A 15,677-nucleotide genomic window follows, 5' to 3' on the forward strand; every position below is an offset into this window, starting at 1 on the left:
ACATTAAGAACCAACAGACCAGTGACCATCTCTTCCTCAGTTAATACCGACATTAAGAACCAACAGACCAGTGACCATCTCTTCCTCAGTTAATACCTACATTAAGAACCAACAGACCAGTGACCATCTCTTCCTCAGTTAATACCGACATTAAGAACCAACAGACCAGTGACCATCTCTTCCTCAGTTAATACCGACATTAAGAACCAACAGACCAGTGACCATCTCTTCCTCAGTTAATACCTACATTAAGAACCAACAGACCAGTGACCATCTCTTCCTCAGTTAATACCGACATTAAGAACCAACAGACCAGTGACCATCTCTTCCTCAGTTAATACCTACATTAAGAATCAACAGACCAGTGACCATCTCTTCCTCAGTTAATACCTACATTAAGAACCAACAGACCAGTGACCATCTCTTCCTCAGTTAATACCTACATTAAGAACCAACAGACCAGTGACCATCTCTTCCTCAGTTAATACCGACATTAAGAACCAACAGACCAGTGACCATCTCTTCCTCAGTTAATACCTACATTAAGAACCAACAGACCAGTGACCATCTCTTCCTCAGTTAATACCTACATTAAGAACCAACAGACCAGTGACCATCTCTTCCTCAGTTAATACCTACATTAAGAACCAACAGACCAGTGACCATCTCTTCCTCAGTTAATACCTACATTAAGAACCAACAGACCAGTGACCATCTCTTCCTCAGTTAATACCTACATTAAGAACCAACAGACCAGTGACCATCTCTTCCTCAGTTAATACCGACATTAAGAACCAACAGACCAGTGACCATCTCTTCCTCAGTTAATACCTACATTAAGAATCAACAGACCAGTGACCATCTCTTCCTCAGTTAATACCTACATTAAGAACCAACAGACCAGTGACCATCTCTTCCTCAGTTAATACCTACATTAAGAACCAACAGACCAGTGACCATCTCTTCCTCAGTTAATACCGACATTAAGAACCAACAGACCAGTGACCATCTCTTCCTCAGTTAATACCTACATTAAGAACCAACAGACCAGTGACCATCTCTTCCTCAGTTAATACCGACATTAAGAACCAACAGACCAGTGACCATCTCTTCCTCAGTTAATACCGACATTAAGAATCAACAGACCAGTGACCATCTCTTCCTCAGTTAATACCTACATTAAGAATCAACAGACCAGTGACCATCTCTTCCTCAGTTAATACCTACATTAAGAACCAACAGACCAGTGACCATCTCTTCCTCAGTTAATACCTACATTAAGAACCAACAGACCTGTGACCATCTCTTCCTCAGTTAATACCTACATTAAGAACCAACAGACCAGTGACCATCTCTTCCTCAGTTAATACCTACATTAAGAACCAACAGACCCGTGACCATCTCTTCCTGAGCTAATTGCTATATTACATTAAGAAACTACGTGCTAACACTCTCTTGATGTTTTGCTCAATGGGCAAACTGAGTCCTGTGATGCAAAACAGACTGAGATTCTAACTCTTGGGGCCGCGCTCGTAAATTTCCCCCTTGTGTTTGAGAGGGCTCTCTGTGCCGATCGTAAATTCAGAGCGTTGTCAAATTGTCCATTCATAAATTTAGAACATTTCGTATGCGGAGTTTATACTGCAGTCAAGTGCAGTCACGTGCACATGCTAACTGGCTAAAATGGTGGCTAGCTTTCCAGGTGGAGGACAGCATGCAGTATGCTGATGAATAACTAGATCCTTTCCAGGTGGAGGACAGCATGCAGTATGCTGATGAATAACTAGATCCTTTCCAGGTGGAGGACAGCATGCAGTATGCTGATGAATAACTAGATCCTTTCCAGGTGGAGGACAGCATGCAGTATGCTGATGAATAACTAGATCCTTTCCAGGTGGAGGACAGCATGCAGTATGCTGATGAATAACTAGATCCTTTCCAGGTGGAGGACAGCATGCAGTATGCTGATGAATAACTAGATCCTTTCCAGGTGGAGGACAGCATGCAGTATGCTGATGAATAACTAGATCCTTTCCAGGTGGAGGACAGCATGCAGTATGCTGATGAATAACTAGATCCTTTCCAGATGGAGGACAGCATGCAGTATGCTGATGAATAACTAGATCCTTTCCAGGTGGAGGACAGCATGCAGTATGCTGATGAATAACTAGATCCTTTCCAGGTGGAGGACAGCATGCAGTATGCTGATGAATAACTAGATCCTTTCCAGGTGGAGGACAGCATGCAGTATGCTGATGAATAACTAGATCCTTTCCAGGTGGAGGACAGCATGCAGTATGCTGATGAATAACTAGATCCTTTCCAGGTGGAGGACAGCATGCAGTATGCTGATGAATAACTAGATCCTTTCCAGGTGGAGGACAGCATGCAGTATGCTGATGAATAACTAGATCCTTTCCAGGTGGAGGACAGCATGCAGTATGCTGATGAATAACTAGATCCTTTCCAGGTGGAGGACAGCATGCAGTATGCTGATGAATAACTAGATCCTTTCCAGGTGGAGGACAGCATGCAGTATGCTGATGAATAACTAGATCCTTTCCAGGTGGAGGACAGCATGCAGTATGCTGATGAATAACTAGATCCTTTCCAGGTGGAGGACAGCATGCAGTATGCTGATGAATAACTAGATCCTTTCCAGGTGGAGGACAGCATGCAGTATGCTGATGAATAACTAGATCCTTTCCAGGTGGAGGACAGCATGCAGTATGCTGATGAATAACTAGATCCTTTCCAGGTGGAGGACAGCATGCAGTATGCTGATGAATAACTAGATCCTTTCCAGGTGGAGGACAGCTTGCAGTATGCTGATGAATAACTAGATCCTTTCCAGGTGGAGGACAGCATGCAGTATGCTGATGAATAACTAGATCCTTTCCAGGTGGAGGACAGCATGCAGTATGCTGATGAATAACTAGATCCTTTCCAGGTGGAGGACAGCATGCAGTATGCTGATGAATAACTAGATCCTTTCCAGGTGGAGGACAGCATGCAGTATGCTGATGAATAACTAGATCCTTTCCAGGTGGAGGACAGCATGCAGTATGCTGATGAATAACTAGATCCTTTGATATCATATTAAAAACACCTCCTCCCTTCTCCCCCGATCTCCCTTCTCCCCCTCGATCTCCCTTCTCCCCCCCGATCTCTCTCTCCCTTCTCCCCCCGATCTCCCTTCTCCCCCGATCTCTCTCTCCCTTCTCCCCCGATCTCCCTTCTCCCCCGATCTCTCTCTCCCTTCTCCCCGATCTCCCTTCTCCCCCGATCTCTCTCTCCCTTCTCCCCCGATCTTCCTTCTCCCCCGATCTCTCTCTCCCTTGTCCCCCGATCTCCCTTCTCCCCCGATCTCTCTCTCCCTTCTCCCCCCGATCTCCCTTCTCCCCCCGATCTCTCTCTCCCATCTCCCCCCAATCTCTCTCTCCCTTCTCTCTCTCCCTTCTCCCCCCAAACTCTCTCTCCCTTCTCTCTCTCCCTTCTATCGCTGTTCTCTCTCTCCCTTCTCTCTCTCCCGATCTCCCCCCAATCTCTCTCTCCCTTCTCTCTCTCTCCCTTCTCCCCCCGATCTCTCCCTTCTCTCTCCTCTCGCTCTCTCTCCTCTCTCTCTCTTCTCCACCATCTCTCTCTCTCCCTTCTACCCCCGATCTCTCTCCCTTCTCTCTCCCTTTTCTCTCCTCTCGCTCTCTCTCTCCTCTCTCTTCCCCCTCTCTCTTCACCCCTCTCTCTCCCCTCTCTTTCTCCTCTCTCTCTTCCTCATCTCTCTCTTCCCTCTCTCTGTCTCTCTCTCTCCCTTCTCTCTCCTCTCGCTCTCGCTCTCTCCTCTCTCTTCCCTATCTCTCTCTCTCTCTCTTCCCCCTCTCTCTTCCCCCTCTCTCTCTCCTCTCTTTCTTCCCTCTCTCTCTCTCCCCTCTCTCTCTCCTATCCCCCTATCCCCTGTCCCCCCCGCTCCCTTCCAGGTGGAGGACGTGAACGATAACTCCCCCTTGACCTCCGACCCCATTTATCACCCCGTCGTCATGGAAAACTCTCCCAAAGATCTGTCCGTCATCCGTATCCAGGCGCAGGACCCCGACTTCACCGCCATGCCCGGTCGCCTTAGTTACCGCATCACCGCCGGCAACCCACAGAACTTCTTCTCCATCAACTCCAAAACAGGTGACCTCTGACCCTTAACACCTGACGTCTAACCCTTAACCCTAGGGCCTGTATCGACAAAGAGTCTCTGAATAGGAGTGTTGATCTCGGATCAGATCTCCACCTGTCCATATAATATTATTAATCATGGAAACTTTGTTCCTGGAGTGCCGCAGGTATTGCCGGGTTTTGATCCAACAAGGCAGCACACATGACCAACTGAGCTAATTGATCAGTTCGGTGATTGACTTAATTTCGACACACCTGGTCTTCCTGGACGGTTAAATAACAAAAACATGACGTTGTCCTTCAGGACCGGGCCGATCCCTGATCTAACAGACTACAGGCCCTCACGTTGTCCTTCAGGACCGGGTCGATCCCTGATCTAACAGACTACAGGCCCTCACGTTGTCCTTCAGGACCGGGCCGATCCCCGATCTAACAGACTACAGGCCCTCACGTTGTCCTTCAGGACTGGGCCGATCCCTGATCTAATGATCTAACAGACTACAGGCCCTCACGTTGTCCTTCAGGACCGGGCCGATCCCTGATCTAACAGACTACAGGCCCTCACGTTGTCCTTCAGGACCAGGCCGATCCCTGATCTAACAGACTACAGGCCCTCACCTTGTCCTTCGGGACCGGGCCGATCCCTGATCTAACAGACTACAGGCCCTCACGTTGTCCTTCGGGACCGGGCGGATACCTGATCTAAAAGATTACAGGCCCTCACGTTGTCCTTCAGGACCGGGCCGATCCCTGATCTAACAGACTACAGGCCCTCACATTGTCCTTCAGGACCAGGCCGATCCCTGATCTAACAGACTACAGGCCCTCACATTGTCCTTCAGGACCAGGCCGATCCCTGATCTAACAGACTACAAGCCCTCACATTGTCCTTCAGGACCAGGCCGATCCCTGATCTAACAGACTACAGGCCCTCACATTGTCCTTCAGGACCAGGCCGATCACTGATCTAACAGATTACAGGCCCTCACGTTGTCCTTCAGGACCGGGCCGATCCCTGATCTAACAGACTACAGGCCCTCACGTTGTCCTTCGGGACCGGGCCGACCCCTGATCTAAAAGATTACAGGCCCTCACGTTGTCCTTCAGGACCGGGCCGATCCCTGATCTAACAGACTACAGGCCCTCACATTGTCCTTCAGGCCCGGGCCGATCCCTGATCTAACAGACTACAGGCCCTCACGTTGTCCTTCAGGACCGGGCCAATCCCTGATCTAAAAGAATACAGGCCCTCACGTTGTCCTTCAGGACCGGGCCGATCCCTGATCTAACAGACTACAGGCCCTCACGTTGTCCTTCAGGACCGGGCCGATCCCTGATCTAAAAGAATACAGGCCCTCACGTTGTCCTTCAGGACCGGGCCGATCCCTGGTCTAAAAGGTGGACCTGATCCTAGATCTAAGAAGCTTTAAGAATACAGGCCCTCACGTTGTCCTTCAGGACCGGGGCGATCCCTGATCTAAAAGAATACAGACCCTCACGTTGTCCTTCAGGACCGGGCCGATCCCTGGTCTAAAAGGTGGACCTGATCCTAGATCTAAGAAGCTTTAAGAATACAGGCCCTCACGTTGTCCTTCGGGACCGCGCCGATCCCTGGTCTAAAAGGTGGACCTGATCCTAGATCTGAGAAGCTTTAAGACTACAGGCCCTCACGTTGTCCTTCAGGACCGGGCCGATCCCTGGTCTAAAAGAATACAGGCCCTCACGTTGTCCTTCAGGACTGCGCCGATCCCTGGTCTAAAAGGTGGACCTGATCCTAGATCTGAGAAGCTTTAAGACTACAGGCCCTCACGTTGTCCTTCAGGACCGGGCCGATCCCTGGTCTAAAAGAATACAGGCCCTCACGTTGTCCTTCAGGACCGGGCCGATCCCTGGTCTAAAAGGTGGATCTGATCCTAGATCGGAGAAGCTTTGAGACTACAGGCCCTCACGTTGTCGTTCAGGACCGGGCCGATCCCTGGTCTAAAATGTGGACCTGATCCGAGATCTGAGAAGCTTTAAGACTACAGGCCCTCACGTTGTCCTTCAGGACCGGGCCGATCCCTAGTCTAAAAGGTGGACCTGATCCTAGATCTGAGAAGCTTTAAGACTACAGGCCCTCACACACACACACACACACACACACACACACACACACACACACACACACACACACACACACACACACACACACACACACACACACACACACACACACACACACACACACACACACACACACACAGCTATGTCTTACTATACTTGTTAGTAATTTGTGTGGACCAACGAATCAGTCCCATTCAAAATCATATTTCCCTAACCACTAAATCTAACCCTAACCCTAACCGTAACCTGACCCTAACCTAACCCGAACCGTAACCTAACCCTAACCCTAACCTAACCCGAACCGTAACCTAACCCTAACCCTAACCCTAACCCTAACCTAACCCTAACCCTAACCCGAACCGTAACCTAACCCTAACCTTAACCTAACCCTAACCTTAACCTAACCCTAGCCTTGACCTTAACCTAACCCTAACCTAACCTTATCCTAACCCTAACCTTAACCTAACCCTAACCAAAACCGTAACCTTAACCTAACCCTAACCAAAATCTAACCCTAACCTTAACCTAATCCTAACCTTAACCTAACCCTAACCCTAACCCTAACCTTAACCTTGACCTAACCCTAACCTTAATCTAACCCTAACCTTAATCTAACCCTCACCAAAATCTAACCCTAACCAAAATCTAACCCTAACCTAACCCTAACCTTAACCTGACCCTAACCCTAAACCTAACCCTAACCCTAACCTAACCCTAACCCTAACCTAACCCTAACCCTAACCCTAACCTAACCCTAACCTAACCCTAGCCTTAACCTTAACCTTAACCTAACCCTAACCTAACCCTAACCAAACTCTTACCCTAACATTAACCTAACCTTAACCTAACCTTAACCTAACCTTAACCTTAACCTAACCTTAACCTAACCCTAACCTAACCCTAACCTTAACCTAACCCTAACCTATCCCTAACCTTAACCTATCCCTAGCCTTGACCTTAACCTAACCCTAACCTAACCTTATCCTAACCCTAACCCTAACCTTAACCAAACCCTAACCAAAATCTAACCCTAACCCTAACCAAAATCTAACCCTAACCCAAAATCTAACCCTAACCTTAACCTAACCCTAACCCCAACCCTAACCTTAACCTTAACCTTAACCTTAATCTAACCCTAACCTTAATCTAACCCTAACCTTAATCTAACCCTAACCCAAAATCTAACCCTAACCTTAACCTAACCCCAACCCTAACCCTAACCTTAACCTTAACCTTAACCTTAATCTAACCCTAACCTTAATCTAACCTTAACCTTAATCTAACCCTAACCCTAACCTAACCCTAACCTTAACCTAACCCTAACCAAAATCTAACCCTAACCCAAAATCTAACCCTAACTTTAACCTAACCCTAACCCCAACCCTAACCTTAACCTTAACCTTAACCTTAATCTAACCCTAACCTTAATCTAACCCTAACCTTAATCTAACCCTAACCTAACCTTAACCCTAACCTTAACCTAACCCTAACCTTAACCTAACCCTAACCTAAATCTAACCCTAACCTTAACCTAACCCTAATCTTAACCTAACCCTAACCAAAATCTAACCCTAACCCAAAATCTAACCCTAACCTTAACCTAACCCTAACCCCAACCCTAACCTTAACCTTAACCTTAATCTAACCCTAACCTTAACCTAACCCTAACCTTAACCTAACCCTAACCAAAATCTAACCCTAACCCAAAATCTAACCCTAACCTTAACCTAACCCTAACCCTAACCTTAACCTAACCCTAACCTAACCCTAACCCTAACCCTAACCTTAACCTTAACCTTAACCTTAACCTAACCTTAACCTTAACCTTAATCTAACCCTAACCCTAACCTAACCCTAACCTCAATCTAACCCTAACCTTAATCTAACCCTAACCTTAACCTAACTCTAACCTTAATCTAATGTCCTTCGGTCTCTGGATTTGAGTTAGTTTACTATTCTAGTAAAGACTTCTGGTACTCACACACACACCACTGTACTCACAAGTATAGTACAACACGCACACACACACACACACACACACACACACACACACACACACACACACACACACACACACACACACACACACACACACACAAGAACATTGGAGCATTGGGCCGAAGAGTTTCTGGATATAATCCCCAAGCTGACAAGGTAAAAATGGATCGTTCTACCCCTGAGCAACCCACTGTTCCCCGGGTGCCAATGACGTTGATGTCAATTAAGGCAGTCCCCCACACCTCTCTGATTTAGAGGGGTTGGGTTAAATGCGGAAGACACAGTTCAGTTGAATACATTCAGTTGTACAACTGACAAGATACCTGGAATTAACATTTATTTTTTGGGGGGGTTTGTATCATTTGATTTACACAACATGCCTACCGCTTTGAAACAAACGAGAAATGAGACAAAAAACTGAAAACTTGAGCGTGCATAACTATTCACCCCCCCCCCCCAAATTCAATACCTTGTAGAGCCACCTTTTGCAGCAATTACAGCTGCAAGTCTCTTGGGGTATGTCTCTATAAGCTTGGCACATCTAGCCACTGGGATTTTTGCCCATTCTTCAAGGCAAAACTGCTCCAGCTCCTTCAAGTTGGATGGGTTCTGCTGTTGTACAACAATCCTTAAGTCATACCACAGATTCTCAATTTGATTGAGGTCTGTGCTTTGAATAGGCCATTCCAAGACATTTAAATGTTTCCACTTAAACCACTCGAGTGTTGCTTTAGCAGTGTGCTTAGGGTCATTGTCCTGCTGGAAGGTGAACCTCCGTCCCAGTCTCAAATCTCTGGAAGACTGAAACAGGTTTCCCTCAATAATTGTATTTGTGTATTTAGTGCCATTCATCATTCCTTACAATTCTGACCAGTTTCCCAGTCCCTGCCAATGAAAAACATCCCCATAGCATGATGCTGCCACCACCATGCTTCACTGTGGGGATGGTGTTCTCGGGGTGAGGTGAGGTGTTGTTCTGTATGTTAACCGTGTTTTATTCTGTTCTTCAGGTCTGATAACAACAACATCGAGGAAACTGGACAGAGAGCAGCAAGCAGAGCACTTCCTAGAGGTACACCAATGTGTGTGAGAGAGAGAGAGAGAGAGAGAGAGAGAGAGAGAGAGAGAGAGAGAGAGAGAGAGAGAGAGAGAGAGAGAGAGAGAGAGAGAGAGAGAGAGAGAGAGAGAGAGAGAGAGAGAGAGAGAGAGAGAGAGAGACCAGTATCTTTGATGAGAACAGAAATACGGTAGGTACAATTAAGTAAAGTACCTGTTAGTGTGTCAGATATCTAGAAGAAAAAGAAACAAAAATAAAGGAGAGCCACACACTCTAGGAACTAAGATGCAAAAATGTAATGTCCAACGTTTCGACAGCCAAGCTGTCTTCATCAGGGTATAATCACAAACACTGCGGGATGACTCGTTTATATAGTGTCAAAAGACACAGGTGTCTGTAATCATGGCCAGGAGTGGCCTAATATCATTGGTGAATTATCAAATATTAAAATGTCATACAAATAACAGCATAAAAACAACAAATGGAGAGCATACGATCATAGATTCATTTTAGACTACACCAGCTTACAAACAAGTGTTTTTCAGATATCACCTGTTATTGTGTCAGATATCACCTGTTAGTGTGTCAGATATCACCTGTTAGTGTGTCAGATATCACCTGTTAATGTGTCAGATATCAAGGTGTGTCAGATATCACCTGTTAGTGTGTCAGATATCACCTGTTAGTGTGTCAGATATCACCTGTTAGTGTGTCAGATATCACCTGTTAGTGTGTCAGATATCACCTGTTAGTGTGTCAGATATCATAGTGTGTCAGATATCACCTGTTAGTTTGTCAGATATCACCTGTTAGTGTGTCAGATATCACCTGTTAGTGTGTCAGATATCACCTGTTATTGTGTCAGATATCATAGTGTGTCAGATATCATAGTGTGTCAGATATCATAGTGTGTCAGATATCATAGTGTGTCAGATATCATAGTGTGTCAGATATCATAGTGTGTCAGATATCATAGTGTGTCAGATATCATAGTGTGTCAGATATCACCTGTTATTGTGTCAGATATCACTTGTTAGTGTGTCAGATATCACCTGTTAGTGTGTCAGATATCATAGTGTGTCAGATATCATAGTGTGTCAGATATCACCTGTTAGTGTGTCAGATATCACCTGTTATTGTGTCAGATATCATAGTGTGTCAGATATCATAGTGTGTCAGATATCACAGTGTGTCAGATATCACCTGTTAGTGTGTCAGATATCACCTGTTAGTGTGTCAGATATCACCTGTTATTGTGTCAGATATCACCTGTTAGTGTGTCAGATATCACCTGTTAGTGTGTCAGATATCACCTGTTAGTGTGTCAGATATCACCTGTTAGTGTGTCAGATATCACCTGTTAGTGTGTCAGATATCATAGTGTGTCAGATATCACCTGTTAGTGTGTCAGATATCACCTGTTATTGTGTCAGATATCACCTGTTAGTGTGTCAGATATCACCTGTTAGTGTGTCAGATATCACCTATTAGTGTGTCAGATATCACCTGTTATTGTGTCAGATATCACCTGTTAGTGTGTCAGATATCACCTATTAGTGTGTCAGATATCACCTGTTATTGTGTCAGATATCACCTGTTATTGTGTCAGATATCACATGTTATTGTGTCAGATATCACCTGTTAGTGTGTCAGATATCATAGTGTGTCAGATATCACAGTGTGTCAGATATCACCTGTTAGTGTGTCAGATATCACCTGTTAGTGTGTCAGATATCACCTGTTATTGTGTCAGATATCACTTGTTAGTGTGTCAGATATCACCTGTTAGTGTGTCAGATATCATAGTGTGTCAGATATCATAGTGTGTCAGATATCACCTGTTAGTGTGTCAGATATCACCTGTTATTGTGTCAGATATCATAGTGTGTCAGATATCATAGTGTGTCAGATATCACAGTGTGTCAGATATCACCTGTTAGTGTGTCAGATATCACCTGTTAGTGTGTCAGATATCACCTGTTAGTGTGTCAGATATCACCTGTTAGTGTGTCAGATATCACCTGTTAGTGTGTCAGATATCACCTGTTAGTGTGTCAGATATCACCTGTTAGTGTGTCAGATATCACCTGTTAGTGTGTCAGATATCACCTGTTATTGTGTCAGATATCACCTGTTAGTGTGTCAGATATCATAGTGTGTCAGATATCACCTGTTAGTGTGTCAGATATCACCTGTTAGTGTGTCAGATATCACCTGTTATTGTGTCAGATATCACCTGTTAGTGTGTCAGATATCACCTGTTAGTGTGTCAGATATCATAGTGTGTCAGATATCATAGTGTGTCAGATATCACCTGTTAGTGTGTCAGATATCACCTGTTAGTGTGTCAGATATCACCTGTTAATGTGTCAGATATCACCTGTTAGTGTGTCAGATATCACCTGTTAATGTGTCAGATATCACCTGTTAGTGTGTCAGATATCACCTGTTAGTGTGTCAGATATCACCTGTTAGTGTGTCAGATATCATAGTGTTTTATATTTTTTACCTTTATTTAACTCCAGATAACGGTTATGGACAGTCCGGTAATGTCCCGTCTCTCCACTGTGTGGGTCATAGTCCACATCCAAGATGAAAACGACAACATCCCCACATTCACCGAGTCCGTCTACCGGATCAGCTTACCGGAACGCGACCGGAACAAGCGCGGTGATCCCATCTATCGGGTGTTTGCGTCTGACCTCGACCTGGACACCAACGGCAACATCACATACAGTATCGTCGGGGGTAACGATGATGAGAAGTTCAGCATTGACCCGCTGACCGCAATGGTGTCGTCACACAAGATGGTCACGGCAGGAAGCTACGACATCATCACCGTAAGTGTCCCTGTCTGTAGCATCCCTTTGTCAAAATCTACTTGCGGGCCAGAAAAAGGGCAGTTGTTTGAAAATATATAGATCCATTATAATGTTTTATATATTTAACTAGGCAAGTCAGTTTAGAACAAATTCTTATTTACAATGACACCTACCCCAGCCGACACTGGACCAATGGTGCGCCGCCAAATGGAGCTCCCAATCACGGCAGGTTGTGATGCAGTCTGGAATCGAACAAGGACTGTAGCACTGAGATGTAGTGCCTTAGACCGCTGCGCCACTCAGGAGACCAACACACCTCTTCATTAAAGGGTTTTGTCATATTTTTACTAATTTCTCATTTCTACTAATTACATATGGAATCAGGTAGTAACCAAAAAAGTGTAAAACAAATCAAAATATATATTATATTTAAGATTCTTCAAAATAGCCAATCTTTGCCTTGATGACAGCTTTGCACACTCTTGGGATTCTCTCAACCAGCTTCACCTGGAATGGTCGCGCTTGAAGGAGTTCCCACATATGCTGAGCACTTGTTGGCTGCTTTTCCTTCACTCTGCATTCCAACTCATCCCAAACCATCTCAACTGGGTTGTGATTGTGGAGGCAAGGTCATCTGATGCATCTGATCACTCTCCTTCTTGGTCAAATAGCCCTTATACAGCCTGGAGGTGTGTTGATTCATTGTCCTGTTGAAAACCAAATGGTACTTCCACGTTGGACGAGTAACCGAAAGGTTGCAAGTTCGAATCCCCGAGCTGACAAGGTAAAAATCTGTCGTTCTACCCCTGAACAAGGCAGTTAATACCACTGTTCCTAGGCTGTCAATGAAAATAAGAATTTGTTTTTAACTGACTATTATTTTGTTTAAAGTGCACCCCAGATGCGTTGGTGTATCACTGCAGAATGCTATTGTAGCTCAGCCCTAGAATTGGTTAAGTATGCCTTGAATTAAAAAAAAATCACTGAAAGTGTCACCACCAAATCACCTCCTCCTCCATGCTTCACGGTGGGAACTACACATCCAGAGATCATCCGTTCACCTACTCTGTGTCTCACAAAGACACGGCGGTTGGAACCAATAATCTCAAATTTAGACTCATTAGACCAAAGGACAGATTCCACCGGTCTATTGTCCATTGCTTGTGTTTCTTGACCCAAGCAAGTCTCTTCTTCTTATTTGTGTCCTTTAGTAGTGGTTTCTTTTCAGCAATTCGACCATGAAGGCCTGATTCACGCAGTCTCTTCTGAACAGTTGATGTTGAGATGTGTCTGTTCCTTGAACTCTGTGAAGCATTTATTTGGGCTGCAATTTCTGAGGCTTGTAACTCTAATGAACTTATCCTCTGCAGCAGAGGTAACTCTGGGTCTTCCTTTCCTGTGGAGGTCCTCATGAGAGCCAGTTTCATCATAGCGCTTGATAGTTTTTTCGACTGCACTTGAAGAAACTTTCAAAGATCTTGAAATGTTCCGGATTGACTGACCTTCATGTCTAGAAGTAATGATGGATTGTCGTTTCTCTTTGCTTATTTGAGCTGTTCTTGCCATAATATGGACTTGGCCTTTTACCAAATAGGGCTGTCTTCTGTATACCACAACTGATTGGCTCAAACGCTTTAAGAAGGAAAGAAATTCCACAAATTATCTTTTAACAAGGCATTCCAGGTGACTACCTCATGAAGCTGGTTGAGACAATGCCAAGAGTGTGCAAAGCTGTCATCAAGACAAAGGGTGGCTCCTTTGAAGAATCTCAAATATAAAATATATTTTGATTTGTTTAACACTTTTTTGGTTAATACATGATTCCATATGTGTTATTTGAAAGTAGAAAATTGTAAAAATATAGAACAACCCTGTAATGAGTAGGTGTGTCCAGACTTTTGACTGGTACTGTGTATATATATATCTCCGTTATAATTTATATAAATGTATAGGTCCGGGATGCTGGCCTTCTAGGCAGAGTTCCTCTGTCCAGTGTCTGTGTTCTTTTGCCCATCTTAATATTTTCTTCTTATTGGTCAGTCTGAGATATGGCTTTTTCTTTCCGTTCTTTACAATGTGCGGAAAACCTAGAAGGTACTCTGCCTAGGAGGTCAGCATCCCGGAGTCGCCTCTACACTGTTGACGTTGAGACTGGTGTTTTACGGGTACTATTTAATGAAGCTGCCAGTTGAGGACTTGTGAGGCGTCTGTTTTTCAAACTAGACAATCTAATGTACTTGTCCTCTTGCTCAGTTGTGCACCGGGGCCTCCAACTCTTCATTCTATATTGGTTTGAGCCAGCTTGCGCTGTTCTGTGAAGGGTGTAGTACACAGCGTTGTACGAGATCTTCAGTTTCTAGACAATTTCTCAGATGGAAAAGCCTTCATTTCTCACAACAAGAATAGACTGACGAGTTGCAGACAAAAGCTCTTTGTTTCTGGGCATTTTAGAGCCTGTAATCTAACCCACAAATGCCGATGCTCCAGATTCTCAACTAGTCTAAAGAAGGCCAGTTTTATTGCTTCTTTAATCAGGACAACAGTTTTCATCTGTGCTAACATAATTGCAAATGGGTTTTCTAATGATCAATTAGGATTAGGATTAGGATATACTTGGATTAGTTAACACAACGTGTCATTGGAACACAGGAGTGATGGTTGCTGATAGTGGGCCTCTGTACGCCTATGTAGATATTCCATTAAAAATCAGCCGTTTCCAGCTACAATAGTCATTTACAACATTAACAATGTCTACTGTATTTCTGATAAATTTGATGTTATTTTAATGGACAAAAAAAATGTGCTTTTCGTTCAAAATCAAGAACATTTCTAAGTGACCCCAAACAGTAGTGTAGGTTCATTATCATTTATATAAATGTATAGGTCCATTATAATTTATATAAATATATAGGTTTATTATCATTTATAAAAATACAGTATATAGGTCCGTTATCATTTCGGCATACTTTCTATCTAGTTTTAGATGTTCAAGAGTGGCCAGGTGTTTTTCCTCTTTTCTAACCTTCCCCCTGATATAAGAGTCGCTCACCCCTGATACCTGATATAAGATGAATACACTGAGTCGCTCACCCCTAAAACCTGATATAAGATGAATGCACTGAGTCGCTCACCCCTAAAACCTGATATAAGATGAATACACTGAGTCGCTCACCCCTAAAACCTGATATAAGATGAATGCACTGAGTCGCTCACCCCTAAAACCTGATATAAGATGAATATAGGTATAGGTGTTGGCAACATGGAGGTGGCTCAGCTCTACCTAGCCTTCCAATAAGCTCTGCTCTACCTAGCCTTCCAATAGGCTCAGCTCTACCTAGCCTTCCAATAGGCTCTGCTCTACCTAGCCTTCCAATAGGCTCTGCTCTACCTAGCCTTCCAATAGGCTCAGCTCTACCTAGCCTTCCAATAGGCTCAGCTCTACCTAGCCTTCCAATAGGCTCAGCTCTACCTAGCCTTCCAATAGGCTCAGCTCTACCTAGCCTTCCAATAGGCTCAGCTCTACCTAGCCTTCCAAT

General features: G+C 44.5%; 1 protein-coding gene across 1 annotated transcript in view; it reads left to right on the plus strand.

The window, feature by feature from the left end:
• Window positions 1-4,034: 4,034 nt before the first annotated feature.
• LOC118383909 (protocadherin Fat 3-like) overlaps window positions 4,035-15,677 on the plus strand; it is a 29,988-nt gene continuing 18,345 nt past the window's right edge. Inside the window, exons 1-3 of the mRNA XM_052505041.1 lie at window positions 4,035-4,173; window positions 9,273-9,334; window positions 11,845-12,159. Of these exons, the coding sequence (XP_052361001.1) occupies window positions 4,035-4,173; window positions 9,273-9,334; window positions 11,845-12,159 (516 nt within the window). The remainder of the gene's footprint in view (window positions 4,174-9,272; window positions 9,335-11,844; window positions 12,160-15,677) is intronic.

Source organism: Oncorhynchus keta, unplaced genomic scaffold (genome assembly GCF_023373465.1).
Source record: "Oncorhynchus keta strain PuntledgeMale-10-30-2019 unplaced genomic scaffold, Oket_V2 Un_contig_2206_pilon_pilon, whole genome shotgun sequence".
Classification (NCBI taxonomy): domain Eukaryota; kingdom Metazoa; phylum Chordata; class Actinopteri; order Salmoniformes; family Salmonidae; genus Oncorhynchus; species Oncorhynchus keta.